The sequence below is a fragment of the Athene noctua genome, chromosome 1, assembly GCF_965140245.1.
Source record: "Athene noctua chromosome 1, bAthNoc1.hap1.1, whole genome shotgun sequence".
Lineage (NCBI taxonomy): Eukaryota > Metazoa > Chordata > Aves > Strigiformes > Strigidae > Athene > Athene noctua.
Genome location: NC_134037.1, coordinates 173,485,244 through 173,510,654, shown reverse-complemented (window position 1 = coordinate 173,510,654; position 25,411 = coordinate 173,485,244). Strand labels below are relative to the sequence as shown.

The 25,411-nt window shown below is 38.0% G+C and overlaps 1 protein-coding gene across 9 annotated transcripts in view; it reads right to left on the bottom strand.

Moving 5' to 3' along the window:
- Nucleotides 1-25,411, bottom strand: part of DMD (dystrophin) — a 1,208,865-nt gene that overhangs the window by 198,770 nt on the left and 984,684 nt on the right. For 8 of the 9 annotated variants that reach the window (XM_074905425.1, XM_074905436.1, XM_074905445.1 and 5 more), the window contains 2 exons: nt 4,338-4,510; nt 1,367-1,523 (listed from right to left, as the gene is read on the bottom strand). In XM_074905425.1, coding sequence (XP_074761526.1) covers nt 1,367-1,523; nt 4,338-4,510 — 330 coding nt within the window. Of the gene's footprint in view, nt 1-1,366; nt 1,524-4,337; nt 4,511-4,835; nt 4,905-25,411 lie in introns of those variants that run through there. The other variant, XM_074905498.1, reaches the window with a different exon arrangement.

The following is a 25,411-nucleotide window of genomic DNA, read 5'->3' as shown; positions in this document are numbered from 1 at the left end:
TGGAGAAATGTCACAGTAGAAATACTTATCTGGTTCATTTCAATCACTCCATACATTTACCTTTTAAACATGAGAGGACAATTTCATTGTATCAGTAAGGTTTCTTGCCTTTGCTCTCATACTGTTCTCTGTAAAATAAAAACCCTGACACTGTATTCCCAACTTCCTACTGAATCAGAATTTGTCCTAATGTGTTGAGGTCTCATTTCTGTTATGGACATCTGTTATTAACTGACGCTTTCCAGATTAAATTCACACCAGAAACTAACACAAAATAAACAGAAGTCTTACCATAAGAGCTAGACAGGATTTTATGCAGTTTATAAGTTACAGAATAGGAGCTGATGAAGTTGGGTGTGTTATCCCAGTTACCTTTCCATGGTTCCCTATTCATTCTCAGAACGTTTGTCCCCATTTACTGCTTCATTCAGCAGTTCTTCAGCTTTATTTTACAAGGACACTAGTTTCCTAATGGGTTTCCTTATAGCACTGCTGAAATAGCACCACTGAGAACTAGAACTGTGATTTCACATTCAGACCTGAATTGACTGCAATGGCATAGCAAATTAAAAGATGTTTACCTGAAAGCAGACATTAGGTTAGCATCACACAGGTGTGAACTTGATTCAACACAGAAAACATACTTAAAACGTACCTTTACCACAAAAAACCTGTGTAAGTCTTTTTATGAAGGATTACTCAATGGTGTGTTATTTTGGGGGTTGTTAATTTGTTGGGTTTAAAAAGAACCAACTCCCCATACAAGTGTTGGATTTAGGTTCCTTCTTACTACAAAATTTAGTCTAGAAAAGTGCCCATATGATGCTCCGCTACTGCTTTTCCATAAGAATTTTCTGATGAAACTAGAATGAGCCATAGAGAGTTAGTTATCACAATAGTTTTGTGCTTCACACAGTTGTGCAGTAGGGCTGATATCAGCTACTTTTTTCACAAACATTCCCAAAAATCAGTAGCAAAACTGAGTCTCAGGAAGTACACATGAAGTTTAAGTGCTTGATCTAGAAAAATTTTCAGAGCTACCTATTTAATCCTCAAATAATATAAGGTTAGTATTTATTCTGACCATGAAAAATACCTGTCCATGATAGGTCTTTAAAAATGCTGTGTGTTGCTTTTCAAAAAGGGCAAGCAGCTGGTAGTAAACACTCCTTTCTCCAAAAGGCTGATTTTCTAAGCCGTGTTTGAAAACTGTAGCTAGTACTCTCATGCAAGAAGTTCAGTTTTCATTGTCTCTAAAATGTATTTTATAGGGTATCTTAATTTTCCAACAAGGACTGTTTCATGCAACACTTATCTGCAAAACAAAAAATCAGTGACTGAAAGATTATTTTTTAAAAAATCATACCCTATGGATATCATTCTGTTTCTGCACAGTGGGAAGATCTCCACCAATGGGTGCTTGCTGTTTTAACTCATCCTGCTTCAGCTGCAGCCATGCCAAAAGTTCCTGAAGAGAGAGATGTAAACGCTTCCACTGGTCTGTACTGGCTTCCAAATGGGATCTGAAAGCATGTGTTAAATATAAGGTATGTTCAGGCACAGTGAAAATAAAACCCAAATTGTACAAGCTTATTTACTGAGAAAGATACTAGTGTTTCATTAACTTAATGATTTTTAAATAGCTTCAGTAATCTTGAATTAGATTCTGGCAACACTGATTTAAATTTGGTTCCACAGTCCTGGCCTGAAACATCCATTCTTTTCCCATCTCTTGGTTTATTTATCTTTAGTTTTCCTCTTCAGCAGTGAGTAATAGCTGTGTTGAATTGTCAGTCTCAGTAAACATTCCAAATATTATGCAGAACCAACATAACAGTAATGTAGTCATCACTTAGGATTACTAGGAGATTAATTAACTAAAATGTACAGAGTAGTTTTCAACTCAGAGAAGAACAAAAACTTCTCTGAACCACTACACAAACCATTCAAACTCACACAAGATTCGGGTGGTTGCTCACCTTTAAACTTAAAGGCTATGTGGGAGGGACACACATAGGCCATGCTGCCTTTTGATCTCTGTTCTCACAGGGCAGCTGTGTGCTGGGGCAAAACTGCCTCACAGCAGGTGCTGCTGGGGGAGGCCAGTCCTGCAGGCAGTGAAGGCTGGGAAGCCCCAGGATGCCTCTGAAAGCAGTGATGGGGGAAAAAAGCAGGAATGTTGTATGGGGAGTTGCAGGAGGTGACAGCCAGAGCAAGGGCCTTGGGTCTTTTGGAGGGGACACAGTCAAGGAGTCAAGTTTCCGAGTGAGGTTAACTCCTGTCTCCCATGTTTATCTCAATAAAGGCAAATTTCCACCTCCTCCAGAGAAGGGCAGTAACTGGAGGCAGACACTGGTGTCTTCACTTCTTCCCTGCTTCCCCAGGTCTGGCTTTACAAGGAAAAAGTACAGAAAGAGTGACCCAAAACAGTTTTGTTACTGCTGCTGTGCTCTGACGTTCCCCAGTTTGTTGAATGTTTCCTTGGAACCCATCTTCTTCTGCCTCTCCTTCAGCTTCAGGAATATGTATGTGCGTGCTAGTGTACATTATATATATACACTCATATATTTATAACTGTGTTCAAGCATGTGCAGACAAAACAGATAATAGAAAAACAGTTTTTAAAAAGGAATTATTTATAAGAAAAAAAGTGTTTATTAGCATAAACTGTGCTGATTTATCACAATGAAAGAAAGGTAATAACGGAAATGAACTTAGATTCTCTTGACATCTACCATGTATTTTATCTAATGAATTTAGAAAAGAATGCCCATCTAAGCTGAAAAATGTCATGGGTCTTCTGTTTCAGCAGTCTAAAACTTACATTAAATAAGGAGACTTGTGGGACTGATGCCTGGGGAACATTTCATATGTCTGTCTGCTCTTACACCTCTTTTGTGCAAGCATTGCTAGTTATGATGAAATCCATTCCATACTGTGTGATGGAAAGAAATAGCTCTAAGCAGACAGACTGAGAACAGCCCGTTCATTCAGTTTGGTTTAAACTGAATGTCTTAGAAGTTAAGAATTGTTTCTTATCCTAATCAATTAATTCTTGAACACCTTAAGCCTTTTATTAGAAGCAAATATTTTAGAGAGGAGGTCTGTTGCTTTGAATATTTGGTGCAAGAGGTCACTGTGATATAACTAGGGTTACTATTTCTGACTCGATTAATGGCAATGATACATTAAACGGCAAAAAATGAAAGACAGAAAGTCCCATGTATTTATTTCATTACTGATATTTGGCCAACTGACTGTTTTTCTTATCTCATACGTAGCTGCATTTGGGCAAGTCCATGGGTAAAAGTCATGCGAAGAAAAAAATCTCAAAGAGACCTTGAAGGGTTACATCCCTCTTCTTTTACTCCTCAAAAAAAAAAAAAAAAAAAAAAGAAAAAAAATAAAAAAAAAAAAAAAGAGGAATGTGTCTCTTTCTCTTTAGCTACTAATATCCTTTCAACTTCACACCCTTCAATTATTTTTAATGATTGATGTTATAAAGATGGCTTTTGCCATTACACACACTGACCTCTCTCAGGACATGAGTTGAAAAAAGCTAATATTTCATACATTACTTTGAAAGCCACTTCTGCCTTTTGTTGCCCTCTGAACTACCACCAATACACAGCAAGTGAGCAAACAGAAAATGCCCTAGACTGAATGCAACAGGGCTGGGTTGCCTATTGTAAAAGTTGTACTTCTGAAGTTTTCTGGACCATTTCTTTTGAAAAGAAATCTTCAACCCATTGAAGCCTGCACCTCCGCTTCAGCACTTGTAACATTAATGCTTATTATATTTTTCCCTGCAAGCAAAAGTTTTTCCTCTCATGACACTACCTATGGATTTCTATTACCCCTGGCTTTTATTTGGCAATTTTTCCACTCTCTAGACGACAGCTAAAATCTTAAATAACTTGTGTTCTTATTTGCAAGGCTATTCTTAGTTTTGCACTGGAAATATTAGCCTTAGAAATAAAGCTTATCATAATACAGGTTGTTTAATCACTTTCTTTCATGACTCATTGATAAGTCATACCCAGCTCTAGAAAAAGCCTATGTTTAGAGGGGGTACAGTTACCGTTTAAATGTGCTAATCTCTCTGTCTGTAATTACAAAACCTCATCATATGCCTCAAATCCTAATCCTCTACTATCATTCTCACACCAAAAAACCTAATCATTCTTACAGTTAAGCCAACATTCAAAATAGCATAAATCATTTCAGAATGGACAAAACCAGTTCTATGGGAAACAAAATTAAACCTTTTTACTGGCAAAACGCAACATTCCATCTTACACACTGACTGTAGGCTTTTGCTTATGTTCAGGTCCTACCTAATATTTAGAGATTTCTTCCTAAGCTCACTCCATCTGAGGTTCATGTTATCCAGACGTCTCTGCAACAGGGTTGCGTCCTCAGAGCCTTCCAGTGACCTCAGAATTTTCTGCCCGTTTTCATCCAAGTTGTGAAAGATGTCAGTATGAGCATCAATTTCTGCCTGTAGTTCCTATAGGAGCAATAGAAAACAATACATGTGATTCCTTACAAAAGCACAGAAGCTGTCACTTTTCAAATGAGTGGAAAAATCCTCAGAACAACACAGCAGAGATCTTTACTGCTTCTTTTATGGTAACATCATGTACTGTGTGCACAGCCCTTTTTCCCTTTCACATGACGGCCATTTGCACTGAATAACGACCTTTTTACCATACAGAGCACACCGAACAAAATGTAGAAAGTTAAAAGTCTAGCAGAGCAAGGTTAAGATATATCTATCGTGCTGATGAGGGAAAAAAAAACACAACCCCCTTAGGATCTCAGGTAAATCTGACCTTCACATGATACGTCTTCCTGTGCAACATTTTCAGTTTGAGCTGGGGACTGCAACACCGGTCCTGCTGCATGGCAATTCCAAGAAATCTACGCGTCTGCAGCAGCCGAGCTTTAAAATGCCAAGTTCACTTACATTCTGTTGACAGAACGCATTTTGGAGCACAGGCCTCAGCAGTCAATAGCAATAAACAGCCACTTTGTGCTATATCAAAACACTGGTCAGGGCCATGGCTGTAGGAGGGCCTGAGAATAGCAAGGACCTAGAATATGCAACTGGCAGCTCATGCTTAAACAGCCAACTTTTCTTATCACTTCATAACTGCAGGCCAGCTCTACAGTTTGAATTCATTTTTCCCCCTCATTTTTAGCACGGCTGTTTCTGCCAAAAGAACATTCTTTAGGGAGCTGCCTGGTACCAGCATTCCTGCCTGCCCACACACTCAATGCAGCCTTTGTATGTTGGCTGCCCTTCTCCAAGACGTTTGCATCCTGCAACTCCACAAGGTCAGATTCATTTGCAGAGAACACTGGTTGAATCAAGCTCTTTATAAAGAATAAAAATGCAAAAAAGAAATAATAATTTAAACACTTACATACATGAGCACACACATACTCTGCATGTAGCCACATAAGCACAAATGCACTTACTTTCAAGCAAAGAAGCACACGAAGACACAAAGAAAATGACCTAGTGAATAAAGCTCTGCATTTTCTCCTGAGACGCTTGGGCACTAAGATTTCTGGTGGTGGTTTCTTGCTGCACGAAACGGGAGTGCTGGGGATGAAGTGTGAAAGGGGAATGATTTATGGCATTTGAGAGCAAGACCCAGCACTAACTGAGCATCACAGATAGTCCCCAGTGGAAATTTCTTGTAATTTTCTTTAGAAGAATGACTTTGAAGGAGGGGAGCACACAACTTGCCTACTTGGTGTGTTCCTAATTGAATTGGTTTTATTTGATATTTTAAGTGCAATATTAGCTGCACTGAATCATGAGTAGATTGTCCTTGTTCACCTACCGCTGTTCCAAATGTCATTTGCTGTCCTTTACTGTGGATACCCATTTCTTGCACGCTAATGACTAGCACTGTATTTGGAGCAATTTTAAAGAGTGCTAGGAACATCTCTGGTGCAAAATACAAGTTCTTATCCAACTATTTTACTTTATCTGTGGTCAACCTAGCAGTAAAGCAGTTAGGAATCAGTTTGGCATACATCAGAGGTAATTCTGCAGAATGCAACTGTATTATAAATATGTATTTATTTATTGATGTTAAATAAATGATTTAGATTTTTAAAAATGTCACTATCAAGGTACCTAACCATGTATAATATTATAGGTATGAATGCCCTTACTTGAAAATTTGTACTTTATTTCAATTCTGAATGTTGCTAGCTTCAGCTTCCAGTTGCAATATTTTATTTTTGTTTGCTTGACTGAATAATACTCTATTACCAAATTTATTTATCTTCATGATACATTTGGAGATTTTATTTAAGCTAGGTTAATTATCACAAACCTGATGTAAACATCCAAAACATTATATAAGAAAGGATAAAGTTCATAGTGACACAGTTAACTTTTAATGTCTGTATACTTCTAAGATCCTCCCACATTTAAAAACACTGATACATCTATTGTTGAATGAAAGGGTTATTGTATACACTACCTGTTGCACAAAATTCTTTTGTTTTTAGGGTGGAGATGGAAACAGCTGCCTTTTCCTCAGTAAGAACATGTGCCATGAAACATGTATGTCAAATAACTATTCACAGCAGGAAGCTGTCACATCTATGCCCTCTTGGTGTTTTACCACACATATAGAATTTTAATACAAAAAATTTAAAAAAAAATGCACTTCCACATTTTTCTTGTTTCTAGAAAAGGTGTCTCAGTGGTCTACATATTCCATACTTTTCTCCCATCACATACATATTTCTAAAAATAAAATCAAGCCATATCCTTTTCATTTCAGAATACTGTATAGTATCACAATAAATTGGGACAGTTAGTTAAATAGGCAACAAACATGAAAAGTGAAGTACTCTTAGTATTCAAGACCTGGTTTTCCTTATTCCAAATTATCCGTGTCTACTGCATTTCTTCTAATATTCCTAAAAGTAGTTTATCCCAGCTATGCAGGAAGCCTATGCTGACAAAGAAGCAAGAGAATGACAAAGATATTTACTCCATTTTGATTGGTGTATTTCAGATCCTTTCTTAGTGACTACTTCATATCCCAAGAGAAGTGGAGTGCATATATGAAAAAGAGCTATACATCTTTTATTTGTTTTGTGAAATAAGTATTTTCCAGGTTTCAAACATACAAGTGAAAGATCAATATTAACTAGATTCTTTTTCTCGACAAGAATAAAGCAGGAAGATCTATTTAATCTCATAAACTGCTAAGGTATTTGCAAAAGTATTCTGTCATTACACATCATACCAAGAAGAATAGAATATAGACTAAATATAGACTACATGCATACTATTTTTTGCATTTTCACCTTTTCCAGTGTGTTCAAACACATGGAGGAACTGCAGAGGACAAAAAATCAATCCTGGTATAAGTCTACTGAGTTACAGTCAGACTTAACGTTGACTCTGTATGCTGCATTTTTGCTGTAGTGATTATTACTGAGGCTGTGTGGAAATAGATTTCCTTAAAAAGAGTAGATCACAAAATGAAAAACATCTTTTTGATCACAGGATACTGCTTAGAGTGAGCTGAACCACTTAGAAAGAACTGCAACTCCATCAGGAGCAGATTTGCCTAAGAATTTCGGAGTGAAATCCTTGTTAAACAAAACACAGTAGAGCCATCACTGTGAAACCTAGTGCATTGAAAGTCTTGTCAGCCTCCACATAGCAGAGATAGTTCCTAAAAGAATTCAATACAGTTTGAGATACTTTATCAGAAATAATTAATCAGTGTCAATATCCTTCATATCCCACATGCAATGTATAAGCATGATATACAGAGGAAAAAATCTGCCATTATTTTGGCAATACATCTGAGAGGGATTGGCAGGCTGGAAGTAAAATGAAGCCCTAGAAAGCAGGATGTAGTGCCACTAGTTGGACTATACGTGAGTCAGACTAAGACATGGAAACTGATGCAACACAGCTGACAAAATAATTATGTTGTAAACAATGTAGAAACAAAATTAATTATGTAAAAAATTAAAGAAATGAAAGTACTTAATTCCTCCTCTACAAACCTAGTTCCATCCTTGGAATTGTGCTTTTCATTTCCAGTGAAGCATTTTACCTTTTCTAGGTACCATACAAAGTTACTAATGAAATAAATGGCATTAATAGAGGAATGGGGTGTCCACAAAATTAAAGACAGCACCATCTGATTAAAGGAAATCAACACAGAGGAAAAAAATGATCTTTACCGACAGTAATTAAAAAAAATAAAGTCAGTGTGCATAATTACACACATGTAATTAAAACATCAGCAAGTAATACCTGTGTGGCTGTACATAGCTCAGAAGTACTATCCCTTACAGTACTGCCTCTGTAATGCTAATATGAAAATAGCTAGAAAAGCTATCATAAAATTACTCAAATCAAAACAAAGATCCTACATCTCTATAATACCTCTCTGTCTAGTTAGCAGAACTAATTGTCCCCTTCATATTTATATTAACAGAGAATATTATATTTCCCCTAAATAATTTCTGGAATTAAAAAAAACAGCTAAACATTTTAAATGGCTTAAATTAGTATCATATTTTCTTAAACCTCTTATACTGTACAGAAAGTACGAATGATGTAATCCTGCTTTTTTCTATTTTGCTTTTTTTCTTTTCCTATCTTCCTCTTTTCTTCCTTTTCCTTCAGATTTCCTCTTCCTTTCTTCCCTTCCCTGAATCCTTTATTTTTCTCCTCTTTCTCTTTTCCTTCTTCCTTTTCTTTTATTTCCCTCTTTTCCTGCCTCTTTATTTTTTCCCCTTTTCCCTTTCTTTTCATTCTTCTTTCCTCCCTTCTTTCCCTTCCCATCTTTTCCTTTTTTCTTTTCTCTATTTTTCTTTATTCTTTTCCTTCTCCTTCCTCTTTTTTCTTCTCCCTTCCCTTCCCTTCCCTTCCCTTCCCTTCCCTTCCCTTCCCTTCCCTTCCCTTCCCTTCCCTTCCCTTCCCTTCCCTTCCCTTCCCTTCCCTTCCCTTCCCTTCCCTTCCCTTCCCTTCCCTTCCCTTCCCTTCCCTTCCCTTCCCTTCCCTTCCCCTGTTTAGAATGCAAGTTTCTGTGAGCAGAAAACTTAGTTTTATGTTCTTTTGTGCTGATCTCAAAACTTCTCAAGAACATGAGTTTCTTTCTGCTTTTATTTTGCATTCTGATTGGTTAAACATCATTTCAGGTTCTTGGAGAAGGCAGAACTTACAAAATTGTTTTGAAGCACTTTTGATTTTTTTTTTTTTTTCTGACAATACTACTGAACAAAGCACATCTATAAAGAATACATCTGTGCTCTATGGACTTCAGTAGCTCTTAGGGCTTGGCATAGTCTTGTGAATTTTTACCGACAGGGGAGTTCAGGTGGTATAATCAAAAAAGGTTCCCGTTACAAAGGGGTTTTTTGTAATCTCCTTATGGCTTCTACAGATATAGGAAATGAAGTCACCATCTGTATTTTGCAACTCTGTCCAGCATGGCTTAGGGACTGGATTTCAAATCAATCATCCTACTTGCTTTTATTTAATTAAATCTAAACTTCTGAAAATTTCTGATTCTATCTAAAGCATTAAACTCTGTGTGAGGGTTCAGAGAGTTTGAGACTTTTTTTTTTTTTTTTTTTTCAGTGCCCCTGCAGACTCCAGCAGTCTTTGGAAACACAAAGATCCATGCACATGGCACCTCTTTCAGGATCATGGTTTATTCTTCTGTCTGGTAGACAGAGGAATGGTTTTGTGGGTGATATAGACCTGGAGATGTTGAATTAATGGCTACAGCACAGTAAATCAAATGTATTTTAAGCACAGGTGATAGATTCAGTGCAAGATGCACTTGATCTATTTCTTTTGTTTCTCACAATAGAAGGCCAGTTTTCACTACTCCTTATGACAGTCTGTCCTTGCGAGCTAGTCATTATCTTCAAAGTATTTGAACAGAAAGAAATGTACCATTTTTTAAAAAACAAAATAGATCATTTGTTCTAAACTGAAAATACTATGCTTTAGATTAATAATGGAACAAAACACTGAAGTATTTCTTCAACTTTGCAAGATATTGTTGTTGTGTTTTGGGCTTTTTGGGTTTTTTTTTCAGATCAAAATACAATTCAGATAAGATTTTGGGATCTATTTTGTTTCCAAACAATCTAACAGTGATGAATATAATGTTTTATTATCATATAGACCACCTTAGCTAACACAACCAAGCTCTGTCACACAAAGTGGGAAACAAGCTCTCGGTACCTACCTCAAGCTTTTAAATAAATTGCTCTCCCAGTCCATAAGCAAAATTTTTATTGAGTCTTAGAATGAGAGCATTTACTGAGCAATTTACATAACGATAAAAACTTCTCAAATGAGATTTAAAATGTAATTAAAGGGCAGGCTTATTGAGTTAAAAGCATTGTTGTGAAATGGCTATACATCATCATGCCATGAAGCCTCCTATTCAGCTAGTCTATGGCATGACCCCAATTCCAGTCTGGTATGATTACATCTCTGAGTTTCATGCTAATGACTTGATTAAAAAGAAAGATAAAAAGGTCTTTTCTTTTGGGAAGATAAGCTTATGAATATCATTAAGGCATTTCTAGGTTCCCAACACATTTTTCAAGATAAAAAAGGATGAGTTAGTCCTCTAAGAGAGAATTAAATGTTGATGAATGAAAGCTAAAAGTATAACTTTGCCCTGCAGAAAACAATCTGTGTAAGCTGAGTCTGTCACTGTTATGGTTTTGAATTCTGCAAGTTCCAGAATTAAGAAGGGACCAAAATTCTTATTTGAAAGATTCTTTCATCTAAAAGAAAATACAAAAGCCTTCTTTAGCAAATTGGGCCCTGTCTTCAGAAAATGTATACACATAAAACAACCTTCAATTTAGGTTATATTCAGATTGTAAGAGATTACATGGTCCATCTAAGGATGTAGCTATCTCTTACTAAAAAAAAAAGTAACTGTGAAAACATGGTGTGGGCCTCTTCATTTCATTAAGAGTGACTTGCCTCGGCTATGGAGTAGTAACTCTTAAGAGCACCAACCAAATCATTTGAACATATGCTCAGGTCTTTGTTGTGCAGGTCCTCATTCAGAGGACTGGCTTTTCAGACATACCACAAGGCCCTGTACTTCTCCCTTGTTCATAGGGAAATAATTTTTTAATGAGACCTCTGGCAATTAATTTTTATTCAATTACAATTAAGTATACATTATTGCATAATTCCATGTGTTTTGGGGCAGTTTATGGATTTCTTGGTGTTTCTTGAAGACTGAAAACCCCCCTGAATGACTACTTTCATTTACATGTAATAAAAATACAGGTAAATAGATAAGATAAAGAAACCAATCTTTAAACATACAATGTTTTCTACATTTATAGAGGTAGTTTCACTTAGGATTTGATCTGGTCAAATCTTTGCTATTAGATTAAAGTATTAACTATTCTGGTAACAGTAACTTTAATGAGAATTGTTATTTTTATTGTTTCTCTATATTTCTTGTCATTATATCTAGGATGGAAACCCTAATTAGAAAGAAACATCATGTTACTTTGAGGTTACACTAAGGTAGAAAAACTCCTAGTAGCCCCAGCAATGAGGAACTTTTACTGTATGGTATACGATATTTATTTTACTACCATAGTCTGTACTACCTTTCAGATAAACAAATGCAACAAAGCAAACAAAGTATATGTATTAAAGTGGGTTCTGTATGTCAGTAGTGTTCCGTATGTCAGAAAATCAACCACCTCTACTGAGATGTCTAAGAATAGGCTTAGATATCTACCTTTGAAATCTCTGTATTTGAGGGTTGGGTGAGTAGGAGGAAAATAGCATAAATGCGCATGTAGTCATACACACAATTTTCTGAAGATCAAACCATTAGGCCCCTCACAAACTAGCATAGTTTTCTAGATTTTAGAAGGTAGTTTGCTGCCAACAAGTATGCAAGTCCTGATGCCTGTACTTCAATGAATGTCTAATCTGATTACACCTGCACATTCTGTCAGCACACTCACCCTGTCAATCTTTCTGCAGCAAAATAATGATGTTTCTACTTTCAGCATGTGTAATGTTCACCTTCTCTCCCCATTTTTCAAAGATGAAACAGTAGCAGCACAAAGGCAGCACCATGCTCTACAGGAACATTTACTTCCACTCGGTCAGGCAAGGTTTGAAAGTCCTGCTGGATAGTTTGGAGACCATCTACCTCTGTCAGCTCCACTGACATCCAAGTACTTCAAATTAATACTGATTTTCTCTTACAACAAGAAGCCAGAAAAGCTGAACTGCAACAACTGTCTCAAATCCTGGAGAAAAAAAAAATCTTACAAAAGAAGAAAGGACAAAATTTTTTTTTTTGTCACCAACCCATAATGAAATATATCTGAGATTTAGTAATTATAAATTACCATTCCTAGAAGAAAAATTATTTGTACATATAAGAAGACTGTATAATATTTGTTTCACAGAAAAGGACCTAAGGTTTCAATGCACAAGCATGTAACGTAAGACATATCATATTTTACCACTTATGGAATTCATATATACTTACACCCTTCCTCAAATGCAAAAACATATGCAATCTTCCAAATCCTTTTGAAATAAAAATTAAGAGCATTTTATAATTAAAAGAAACCATTTTGGTTCTATCTATTATCCTAATTTCTTCTGTCACAAGTAATTTTTTTCTTTTTAAGTAAATTCTGACATGTCACATTTTTGTTGGCAATGTCTTTGATGTCTGGGGAAAAATAATTGGTATATCAGTTTCATAACATGATGTTCAATTAATTAAACCAACATAAAATCTTATTAAAACTCTAAAGATAACAATGCAGAACATAAAGCAGAAACTAGAGGCCTCGTATATTACACATTATTAAAACTGGTTCAAGCAAAACAATAACTGTAATGGTTTTAGGGATCCTTTTAGAAGTTAGCATTGTTTCAGAGGTAATGAGATTTCAATTAGGAATTTATACTATTTCAGGTGTTTTTCTCAACTAAAGTGCAAGATCCACTGCAGTTAACTATTAATCAAAGGCAGGTCAAGTGGACCTGGTGGGCATTATGCAAGAGGGAATGCTGAAAAAGCTGCAGTGCTTCTGCACACTCTTGTCAAATCCTCCCTAACAGAGGTGTCCTGAGACAATCCCAGGGAGGACAAAAACTTGAGTAGCATAAAGGGCAAAAATGCAATTAATCTTGATTTTTAGTGGGAATACAGGCCATGCTAGTGTGGCCTCAGGGTCTTCTGACTTTAGGTTTTAAGCAAGCGATGTCAGAAAACTTACCACAGAGAACACCCTGCAGTAATTAACTATTAGCAAAGTTACTTCTGCCCTTTGATGTCAGCTTTGATGTCAACCACAAAAGTGTTGGTTGGTTTACCCATTAACAGGGAACACGAGCTGGGTTTAGACCGCCATGAAACATTAGTTTTATCCTCCTATTGATATAACCACAACCCTGCTTGGTATAAGGGGTTCCACACGTTCAGACACGTGGTGAGAAGCCAACAAGCTAAAACTTCCATCTGTGGGTTGTGGCACATCCTTGTGTGAATGGACCCTCTTCTAAATGCAACAATGGTCAGAGCCACAGAGCCTCAGGTAGCTCTGAACAGCTGTTGCCAAGAGGGCTGATATGGTGATGAAAGCTCTCAGGCTCAGGACCAGGTGGCTGTAGACAGGAGCTGCCACCAACTGCAGCCCACTGCAAGGTCTTTAAGGGAACAACGGTGCTAACAGCCTCCCTCAGTGGGCTTTTCCTTCTGACCTTCCAACCCAAAATCCTCAGCTACCTGTTCACACCAACACCAATCACAAACCGTCTTCCACTTTTAAACCAGTACTGTGCTTCCATGAATACCCAAAACCCAATGGCCAAATTAAAATGAATAGCATTACTGCTGGTCTATTAACTCATTATTGTTAACCTGCACACCAAGATGTTTAACCATTCAGTATGCTATTGTATCAGAGAATTGCATTTGTGAGGAATGTGATGTAAAATGAAAAGTTTCCACCTCACCAGTTTTCAGCTCAAAGAATTTCCATCACTTTAGGTTCTTCCAGAACAAGCTGAACCACAGAGCCACAACACCCAGAAGTATGTTCTGCTATGAGCTACTTCCAGTGATGTAATAATGCATGTTAACTGCTTTGAAATAAGCAAATAACTGACAAATGTTCACAATCTGAAAATGATTATTGAAAATGAAAATTCTTAACAAAATCCTTCAAAACAGCAACTCTAACTATCATATTGATTGGTGTGGCAAAGCCTAACCATGTTTTGTGGCATCAAAAAATCAGTATAGAGGGGTCTCAATAACATTTACATCCTGAAAATAATTATTTGGTACTTTCTCGGATTTCGTAGCAAAATGCATGTACTCCTACAGTAAATAAATTTTCACGTTAAAATGATAAATATCACTGAAAAAATGAGATCACCAGCAAATTGTGACATATAGCTAACTTGTTTTTTAATCTTAATATTTTAAATTTTTTGTAAGAGAAATGCTATTTTGCAGAGAAAATGAACTTCTGTTCATGTTTTTCTGTTTGTCATTTAAAAAATCAATTTGAATCACTGGCTTTCTCAACTTCACCAATTGAAAAAAAAGTACATTTGTTCCCTCTGTCTTGCCTTCAATTCTCATAGAAGATAAATAATTCCATTATCATAATAAAAATGAAATAATTTTAATTTAGAGGCTGTGCTGGTGAAATCATGTAAGTATTTTCATCTAGATCTATGTAAGAACAATCATCTCCGAGATCTGCACATCAAGACAGCCACCTGGAACCATTATTTATGCCTTTCTGAGGCTTGTTTATATTTTGTTGGAGGAAAAATGAAAGCCTACCTGAATTTTGCCTAAAATAAAGGCTTCTAACAGTAACAAAAGAAAGGTCACAGCCAAATGCAGATACCATTACAGAAATAAAGGTAAAAGTAGCTGATACACTAATCTATTCAGCTTTCTATCTCAAATAAAATCCCGAAAGCCAAAAAAACAACGAAAAGTGAAATACAAACTTTTAAAATTAAAGTTTACTTAGTACTTAAGAAGGAATTGAGGTGGGTCTGATGAGTATAAAATAATAGAAGTCATGTACCAAATATATAGGGATATAAAAAAAAACCCAACCAACCTTCCTTCCTAGAATCAGATTCTTTCTCTTTAATCTTAAATAAGAACTCAGGGTTTATATATGTTCTCAGAAGACCAGAGTACACTCTTGTCAGTAAGTCAATATATTAGGCAGAACTTAAATACTTAAGAAAGTCATATGCTCCTACTTAGGTTCCTGTAGAGATCAAATATGACCTCTTCTTCTCCTGTCACTCCAAAGTATACCATCCAGGCCCATGTTTATACCCTGTAATTGCTTTTATAGTGCTTCAGTCAAGATCACTTATCAAACACTTTATAAATTGCTGACATAGGACACTTGAAGTACTTGACTTCAATACTAATTGCATCAAAGTTGCTCCAATACCCAGAAGTTTTTTTTAATATGCTGCTCTCATTAGTCTTGACAAACACTAAATGTGACACAGACATGGGGCTGATAGACACTTTCTCGGAAACTGGTTCATAAAATATCCCAATGTACTACATACTCGTAAAATTTATGAATACATTCAGAGACTCAAATCTCTCAGAAAACTAAAGACTTAGCTCAAATATACAGTCCAGTCACATTAGTAAAACCACCCCAAAGTTGAAAAAGTCTGGTGCTGAGGAACATGGCATGGTACCACAGGTGATCTTGGAAGAGACACTATCAGAACCAATGAAGTAGATTGCAACAAAAAGAAACAGGCTATCAGTTTATTGTTCATAGTAAATGCTGACTACTACTTAAGAGAGAAGTAATACTTTCAAGGAGAAAAATTCAAATGTAAAAAGCAATTATTATGAAAACCTGGTTTGCCATACTTGTTGCACTCACACAGCAGCTTTTACAGCAACTGTATACACCAAAGGTTTCTGAATGGCATTCATATAACATACCCAAAGATACTGGCCAAAGCTGCTTTTGTATGAAACCTGCTGATAATGGGTGGGAGAAGCTGTATAAGCTGAGTTAAAGCAGGACCTCTGCCATTTGAAACTGGTCCTCCTAGATGCTCTTTGAATTCAAACAGAATGCACCCAATGTACATTAAAAAAAATCCAAACAACCCCACATTCAATTTAATTTTGAAAAAAATACACTTTGTTTATATACACCTATTAGTTCTCACATCTATCTGTATCAAGCTCAGAGAAGAAAGAGCATCATTTTTACCAAAAATTACTATGGACTTAACAGAAATGTTCTCTTTCTACACGTAGCTTTCTTTGCATTCCCTGGGGATTAACACCCATTATTCCTACTCTGTAAAAAGCAACTTCATAGCTTCCTTCATCTATTTCTACTCTCTTCCAAAAAAAGTCTCCTTCAGTGCTTTCTGAGAACCTTACTGGCTGATACCTGCAAAAGTCTGATTGAATAGAATTGTTACAATCATAAACCCTTTCTTTATGCAGATTTTTCAACTGTATTTTGGTTTATCATCCTCTCTCTACAGAATTAGACTGATATATTTTATCCTGCTGTTAGTTTTGGCAACATACTTTGAAATTTTTTGTAGTAGCAAAGCCAGAAGATGAATAGCATCTATCTCATATTTATAAAGGTATTGTTTTGTCTGGTGTCTTTTCTTCCCACAGGTAGAACCAAAAAGAGAATTTAAAAATATAGATTGCATTGCACAGCATGAAAACCAGGCACATGTTTTTTGACATGGACAGCATTCAGATATTCTGAACATCATCAGCCACTTAGGAAGTGCTCAGAAGAAAGAGCTCTGTAACCTGTGACATTATTTATTTATTTTCAAGTCTTACAGTCATGATGATTCATTCGATCTCCTGGCTTGGATAAAAACCTCCTTGGATATTCTGACTAAAAGCTTCTATTTAAAAAGTTCAATATCCTGGAATTCTGTCCATTTAAAAAGTAGAATTAATCTGCTCTACAAATGAAATAAAAATGTAGCCAGATCATAAAGAAATAGGATTTTCAGCACAGAGTAAAGTGGAATTCTAATATTTAAGATGGTTACCATGATCAAATATCAAAGGCTAAGTAGGTTTAACAGTTTGTGAAAACACTGTGTGATAGGTATTTCTGTTTTGAAGTGAAAATATTCAGGAAGCGATTATGGAAAACAGATGATCAAAATCGAATATTGCTGTTACACCGGGACTATTAGAGCTCTAAAAGCAAAGTGATATGCTGACCAAACCTGTAACAAAAAAACCTAACCCATTAAGAACGTCACCACATAATATTTGGAGTTATGATGAAAAAAGCACCTTCCTGCTCTGTTGCAATAAATCGTGATATAATACATATGTTGGGTGCTATAGAGATTAGAAGAATGTGAGAGTGCACAGATTCTTGATTCAACTGTTCAATTAAAAAAACTGCCAAGTGAAAATCTACAATACCATACAAGTCCAGAAATGCTTCTGTCCAGTCACACCTGCCACAAAACACAGTATTAGTCAAAATTTAGAATCACAGGATCACTTGGGAAGGAAGGGACCTCCAGAGGTCATCTGATCCAATTTCCTTCTCAAAGCATGTCCAGTGAGAATGAGATGCTCAGGGCCTTACCCAGTTGAGCACTGAATATCTCCAAGAATGGAGATTCTACAACAGACCCCTTTTCCATCGTTTGGCCACTCTCACAGAAAAAAAGAAATAATTCCTTATATCATCAGAAATTCCCAAGTTCCAGGTTGCCATCCTGTGACTGTCCACCTCTAAGAAGAGTCTGATAAACTGATGAAGGCTCTGCCTTCTCTTTTGTCTCACATCAGGCAATTGTAGAGAAGAGTAAGGTCTTCCCTGAGACATCTCCTCCTCAGACCAAGCATGTCCAGCTGTAACAGCTTCTCCTCCTGTATCAGGTACTTCAGCTCCTGACCACCTTGGTGACCATTGGACTCCCTCTAATATGTCCATGCTGTTCTTGCATTGGGGACCCCGAAACTGGATGCATCACTCCAGCTGCAGACTCTCAGAAGTTGAATAGAGAGGAGGAATCACTTCTCTGGACCTGCTGTCTACATTCCTGCTAACAGAGCTCAGAGTGCAGCTGGCCCTTTTTTTTTTCCCCAGTAAGGGCACACTCCTGGCTCATCTTCAATTTATTGTTGATGAGAACCGTCATATCATTTTCTTCAAAGCTGTTTTCTAGCCAGTTGGCTCCAGCCTGTACTGTTGCATGGGTTACTGCTCCCTAAGTTGATCTTCTATAGTGGGTAATATTTATCTTACAGACGACATTAGTAGGCCTGGGGACCTTAAAGAGTTCAAAAGGCAGACCTTGACAGTGAAAGCTGAGATAAGAAAGGCATTGAGTACCTCATACATTAGTGTGCCTTTGGTCATGATGTCTCCCACCCCACTGAGTGGTGGACCCTCATTTTCCTTAGCCTTCCTTTTGCTGCCAGTGCACTTAGAGAAGCATCTCTCAATGCCCTTCACATCCCTCCATGAAGACCCTGTTGATCTCCTTTTGTCTTCCCTAGATGGTATGCAGTCTGTTCACTTCCTGATGCAAACTCCTACAGCCACAGTATATCTCCTACACGTAAGGACACTGCTGTCTCCAGCCCCAGGAGACACACCAGGCACCCCAAAATGGCTAGAAACTTGGTTGGTGGCACTTCCCTTGGGACTTTTTTCTGAGAACTTAGGACTTCTTTCCTTCTGACTCAAAGCCTCTGATGTGCTGAGAACATTTGCTTCAGCTGGTGTTGCTGCCCTGCCCTCTTGCACATCAACACCATCACTATGCAGTCCTCCGCAGAGCTTCTGGCCTCTTTGCACCCCTGCTACAACAACTGGCATGTAAAAATGCTCATGATTCAACGGTACAAAGACATTTTTGACAATACATGTTCAAATCATCTTATTACTGAATATTTGTGTTTTCTACAACATTCACAGCAATTAACATTTTTATGAAGTGCAAAATATCATGGTCTGATTTGTAGAAAACTCTAAATTTCAACACTCGCTGATTTCAAAAGCTTGTGTATATAAAAAAGTTAATGAGGGGCTGCTTGCAAGAAATGAAAAAGATGGTGAGGAGATAAATATAACAGGGTCATCTGGGTTACTGTGTAATATGAGAGTGCTCATGGAGGGAGAGCTTCCATCTTTGCACCAGGGAGTACAGTTTGTTCACAGAAACAAAAGCAGAAGTTACGCATCTTTTTTTCATAATACTCTTTGAAGTATCACTATTGCTTTCATCAGAGAATTAAAAAGATATGTGCATGGCTTTTAATCCCAGAAGACTAAGCACAAAAGAAGAGACACATGATATGCTTTATATCTTTGCAAAAACCTCCTATCTTATTAGAAGTGATGCAAAAAAGGTCTGATAATGATTATAAACTACCATCTGCATCTGAGGGCCTCATAATAGAAATTCCAGGCTAGAGGTGAGGGAAGAATTACTTATATCCCAGAAATAGTTCTTGAAGTTTTAGGACATTGTCTTAACCCAGTGAAGTGAGCATAAGAACTTTCAAAGATTTAAGAGATTAAATTAGGCAAACAATGACTGAAACAGGGTAAGTGTAATATCCCTCAAGGCGCTCATCGCAGTAGTCACTGTTATACTATTCAATGTAATGCCACTTACCCCTATTATCTTCTACCTACATACATTTGACATCTACTCAATTTTGGATAAAAATAATTCTCACGACATCAATCTATTCATAACTCTGTCAGAGTAATATCACTATTCAATGCTCACTGAGTGAGGGATAGTAGTGCACCTGCATCGTGCACTCATTCAGTGCTAAGTCTCATCAAGATTAAAACTTCCTTTCATATACACTGCTTTTATCTCAAATGCTTACTGAGTTAAACTGACATTGTGCTGATTACCACTAGTGTAAGAAAACATTTTTAGATTTAAAAAAAAAGTTGATCTAAAATTTAAATCTGAGATTTTGTCTGTATTCTCCAAACAGCTTCTACACATTTGACTTGCTAATAGAGAAAATTCAAGTCTCCTTCCATACCAGCGAGTATTCTGAAATAAATACCCCTGCACATACAGAACTTCATAATCTAACTGTATCACTAAATGAAATACTGATGCTTAGTTTCCCAGCGGAGCTGTGTTCCCTTTGCAATCTTGATGAAAGCCTAAAAACCAAACAATGACATTCAAAGTTCTGGTGCCTGTTACTCAGCAATTGCGTCTGTTTGCTGAGGGCACACACAAGTGAGGACAGACATGAGTTGCTGCTTAAACAATGTCTCAAGAGGATGCAGCATTATAAAAACCAAAATGAAATAAAATAGTCTGTAGGAGGAAATTTTAGAGGCTGATGAAAAGGGAAATAATGGAAAAGCTTTTACATTTCCTCATTTTACATTCATTTACTTGCCAAAGGACATGCTTGGCATGCAGAATTTATCCTAGATTAAAGGAAATTAAAAAAGAAAAAAGAGAGAAGACTTTACAATTTATATATTCACATATTTGAATAAAAAAATCAAATATGAGGGAAGGAAAGTCTCCCATAAGCAAAGGTATGATGAACAGAAAACAGAGTATCACCATCGCCCTTCAAATATACCTATATACATGCCACAGCAGCAATCTGCCAAAATGATCTTGCTGTCACAGTTAATTCCAAGAATCAGACTGAGTCTATTCAGCACAACACCAAGCTGTATGCAGAAGGGATATGACCTCTGAAACACAGCCTGCGCTGTTTTACCAACAACAGCAGGTGATCCCTAAGACCCAAAGACAGCACCACCCCAAATTCAGGGATGGAAAAGCAATCACTGCCCAACTTTCAAAAGCAATCAACTTTCTATCAAGTGGTGGTGTTTTAATTCCTGTTGCTAAAACTACCTAATCAGAAGGATTAATGGCCAACTCAAAAGGATATAAGAGCACTAAAATGCTGATGGGCACTGAACAGTCAAGCCAAGCTTCTGTAGCAAAGAGTTCCTTGAAGGAATTGTGAAACTTGAATAATTTGAACTGGAAGCAGCAACTTTTCCCAGCTGTTCATACTAGTTCCTCAGGTTAAGTCTGTCTAACAAACTCCTCCCTATACAAAAGGCTTGCTTTAGAAGAGATACAGTACTTTACCTGCCTATTGCAATAGGTCTTATTCTGCCTTTATGGTAACTCCAAAACTTGAGCTTTCCCTGATGTGATGACTGCAGGTTGCCTACTGTGGCAGGAGAACACCATCAGGATCTGCGTAGGTCATCCTTCAGGCCTCCTGAAGGGCAATGCCAGCTGTAAACCAAGGAGATCTCTTTTATCCCTGGATAACCCAGAGAAGTCTTGGGTCCAATTCCTTGAAAATGAACAGTAAACTTCTATAAATTCCATAGCAGGTCCTCTCAAAAAGAGACAATAAAAACTTTAACCTACTGTACATGTTATTTCAACTGCACTATGTAACCAGACTTTGCATTTAATCTTTTTTAGAGAGTATAATTTAAGAATCATTTTTTCATGGATTTTACATTGTCAGTGTTTTCATGTGACTGCATACTCTAGAAGTTAATTAAAATTACTACTACTTTTTTTTTTTTTTTAAAGTGAAATTGTCTGAAATTATTACTGATTGCAAGGACATAGAAAAAAAAAAAGAGGAAGATTACTAGAATGTTGTAATATTCAGTTCTTTTTAACTGAGTCATTTGGGGTACTGCAGATCTGGAAACTCTTTTTCTCCAAGTTTCACTTGAAGTTATACTGGAATATCCCAACCCAGAATGAGATAGGCACATTTCACAGATAACTGACTTGGAGAGGCAGCATGGTTCAGGTTTCCTTTCATGATAATCTGGGACAAAAAAACTCTATTATCCAATCAAAGGTTACAGTTAATCAAAGAATGCTTTAGAACTATACAATTTTTACAAAGCTTCATCTTATACAAACCCAATAAACAGCAAGAAACTGATTTGTTTGACAAATAACACTTCTTTCACTTGTGTTTGGAAAAGTGTTAAAATGACTCATTATATGAAAATTGTCACTGAAGTTACATCTCCTTGTAACAGAGATCTGAACTTGAAATATTTTTTGATTGAAACCAGCAGTGGCCAATTGTGTTTGGACACAGCATCTACCAGTTATTGACAACATTTTCTGGAATTTATAAAAACAGACTGTAAACATAACTGAAGTTGTTACATTAGATAAATAACATTACCATTTCACCACTATGCCTTCAGGCAACTGCTCATGAAGAGAAGTTTGGCCATCTCTGTCTCACTAAAAAAGGAAAATTCCTTTCAGAAAGATGCAAGCACAGACTGGAATGGGGTTTTTTATGGTAAGTTGCTGCAAAGATTTCCTTAAGTTTATTGGCTCGGTGATTTTCCAATTATTTTCTAAGGAAACATAACTAAGACAGAAAACAATTTCCACTTTAGCCAGTTCTCAAGCCTAGGTTCTGAGGTAGGCAGAGTTCATTTGTTCTTGGTACCAGTGTCTTGTTCGCTTTTCCACTAAGTTTAAGTCTCATGATTGGAGTGCTTGGATGGAGAGCCACAGACTGTTCAGGAGGGATAGCCAAGGCAGGCAAGGTGGAGGTGTTGCACTATATTTAAGGGGGAGGTTTGACTGCACAGTCTAAGTGTGCACAGTTAGTGATGATATGGTTGAGAGCCTCTGGGTTAGGATTAGCATGATGGAAAAAAAAGGAAATGTTGTAGTGGGTGTCTACTACAGATCACCCAGCCAGGATGTAAGCAGTGATAAGGTATTCTATAGGCAATTAGAACAAATTTCTGGAGCAGCCCTTGTCCTTATGGGAGTTTTCAACTTCCCAGACATCAGCTGGGAATACTGCTGTGGTGAGCAGATCTTGGAAATTCTTGAAGTCTGTAGGAGACAACTTCTTGTCACAGGTCCTCAGTGAGCCAACTAGGAAAGATCTCCTAGACTTGTGAATAGAGAAGGACTCATGGGGGATGTGATGGTAGGTGGCTGTCTTGGCCACAGTGATCACAAAATAGCTGAGTTTAAAATTTTCAGCGTAATGAGAAAAAAGGAAAGCAGAGTTGCTACCCTGGTGTGTTGGCTTTGTGTGTGTGTGGTGGGGGTTTTGGTAGCGGGGTAGGGGGCTACAGCAGTGGCCCCTGTGAGAAGCTGCTCGAAGGTCCCCTGGCTCCAAGTCAGACCCAACTCAGAGCCTGGGCCAAGCCACTGAGCAATGGTGGCCACACCTCTGCAATAACATATATAAGAAGGGGAACCTAGAGGAGCAGTCAGAGCTCTGAAGGAAATACCTGTGCAAACACCAAGGTCAGTGGAAGAAAGAAGGAGAAGGAGGAGGGGGAGGAGCACTTGGGCAGAGCATACCCTGAAGCCCATGATGAGAGGTCAGGCTGGCCCCTGCAGCCCATTGAAGTCCATGGTGGAGCAGATGCCTACTTGCAGCCCATGGAGAACAGAGCAGGTGGCTGCACCTGAAGAAGGCTAGGACTCTGCGGGAAGTCCCTGCTGTTGTAGTTTGGCGCTGGAAGCATTGCAACGTGCCATTGCAACAGTGTAGGGGGATCCACACTGGAGCAGCTCAGGAAGAATCATCACCCATGGAAGGGACTCGTGTTGGAGAGTTTGTGGAGGACTGTGTCCCATGAGAGGGACCCTGTGCTGGTGCAGGGGAAGAATGCAAGGAGTCCTCCCCCTGAGGAGGAAGAAGTGTTGTGAGGGACTGATTGAGCACTCCCATCCCCTGGTACTCCCCCAGGCACCCCCCTCCCACCCCACACTGCTGGGTAGGGAGGAGGTGGAGAGATCAGAAGCAAAGCTGAATCCAGGAAGAAGGCGGGGGGAGGTGTTTTGAAGATGTAATACTTCTCACTGTCGTACTCTGTGTGTTAAGTGGTAGTGTTGTTATTGTCTGAATTAAACTGATGTTCTTTTTCTTCGTCTAACAAGTCTGTCTTTTGCCTGTAACGGGTGAATCACCCCTCTCAGTCCTCATCACAATTCCTGAGCCTTTTTACTCATTCTCATTCCTGAGGGAAAAGGGTGGGCGAGCAGCCACTGCCCTCTGGACTGAAACCATGGCACCTGCACTTCAGGAGAGCAAACTATAAGCTATTTGGAGAGCTATTTAGCAGAGTACCCTGGAATCTGCTTTTGAGTGCTTAAGAGTCCGTGAATACTGGTCAGTCTTTAAGAACCAGCTTCTAGAAGCACAGGAGCTCGCAATTTCACTGTGTCATAGGTCAAGCAAGTGGAAAACATGACCAGCTTGTCTGAACAAGGAACTCCTCATGGAGCTTAGGAGAACTATATGATCTCTGAAAGCAAGGTCAGATAACAAAAAGGGCTTCAATAAGTACATTAATAACAAGAAGAGGTCTAAAGAAAACACTGGACCAATACTTGTTGAAGATGCTCATTTGACTAATAGGGATGAAGAAAAATCAGAGGCATTCAATGGGGTTTTTGCCTCAGTCTTTAATAATAATGACTGATCCCCCGAGTCAGAGGACCATGAGTGTGGGAACAGTGACCTTCCATTTGTGGACACTGAAATTGTAAGGGAGCAGCTGTATCAGCTGAATGGTCACAAGTCCATGAGGCCTGATGGGATTCATCCCAGAGTCCTGAAAGGAGCTGGTGGATGCTATGGCAGGACCCCACTCTTGATCTTTTACCAAAGGTCCCTGCTGACTGGAAGCTGGCCAGTGTTATTCCGATCTACAACAAGGACGTGAGGGAAGACCCAGGGAACTCAAGTCCTGTTACTCTAACCTCAGTCCTTGGAAAAATCGCAGAGAAGATTATACTGTGTACTACTGAAAGGCATGTAAAGAATAATGCAAACATCAGGCCCAGTCAACATGGGTTCACAAAAGGGAAGTCCTGTTTAACTAATTTGATATCCTTCTATGATAAGGTCACCCACATAGTGGATGAAGGGAAAGCAGGGGATGTAGTTTTAGTAAGGCATTTGATACTGTCCCTCACGACATCCTTCTGGATAAGTTGTCCACCTGTGGGCTGAGCGGGTTTACAGTGCGCTGGGTGAAGAACTGGCTGAATGGCACAGTTCAAAGGGTTGTAGTGAATGGGGCTGAATCTGGCTGGTGACTGGTCACCAGTGCTGTTCCTCAGGGCTCAATCCAAAGGCCAGTTCTTTTCAGTATATTTATTAATGATCTGGATGCAGTAGTTGAATGCACCATTAGCAAGTTTGCTGATGATACCAAACTGGGAGGTGCTGTTCACTCTCTTGAGGGACAAGATCCCTCACAGAGACATCTAGATAGTTGGAGCATTGGGCAATGATTAACAGGATGA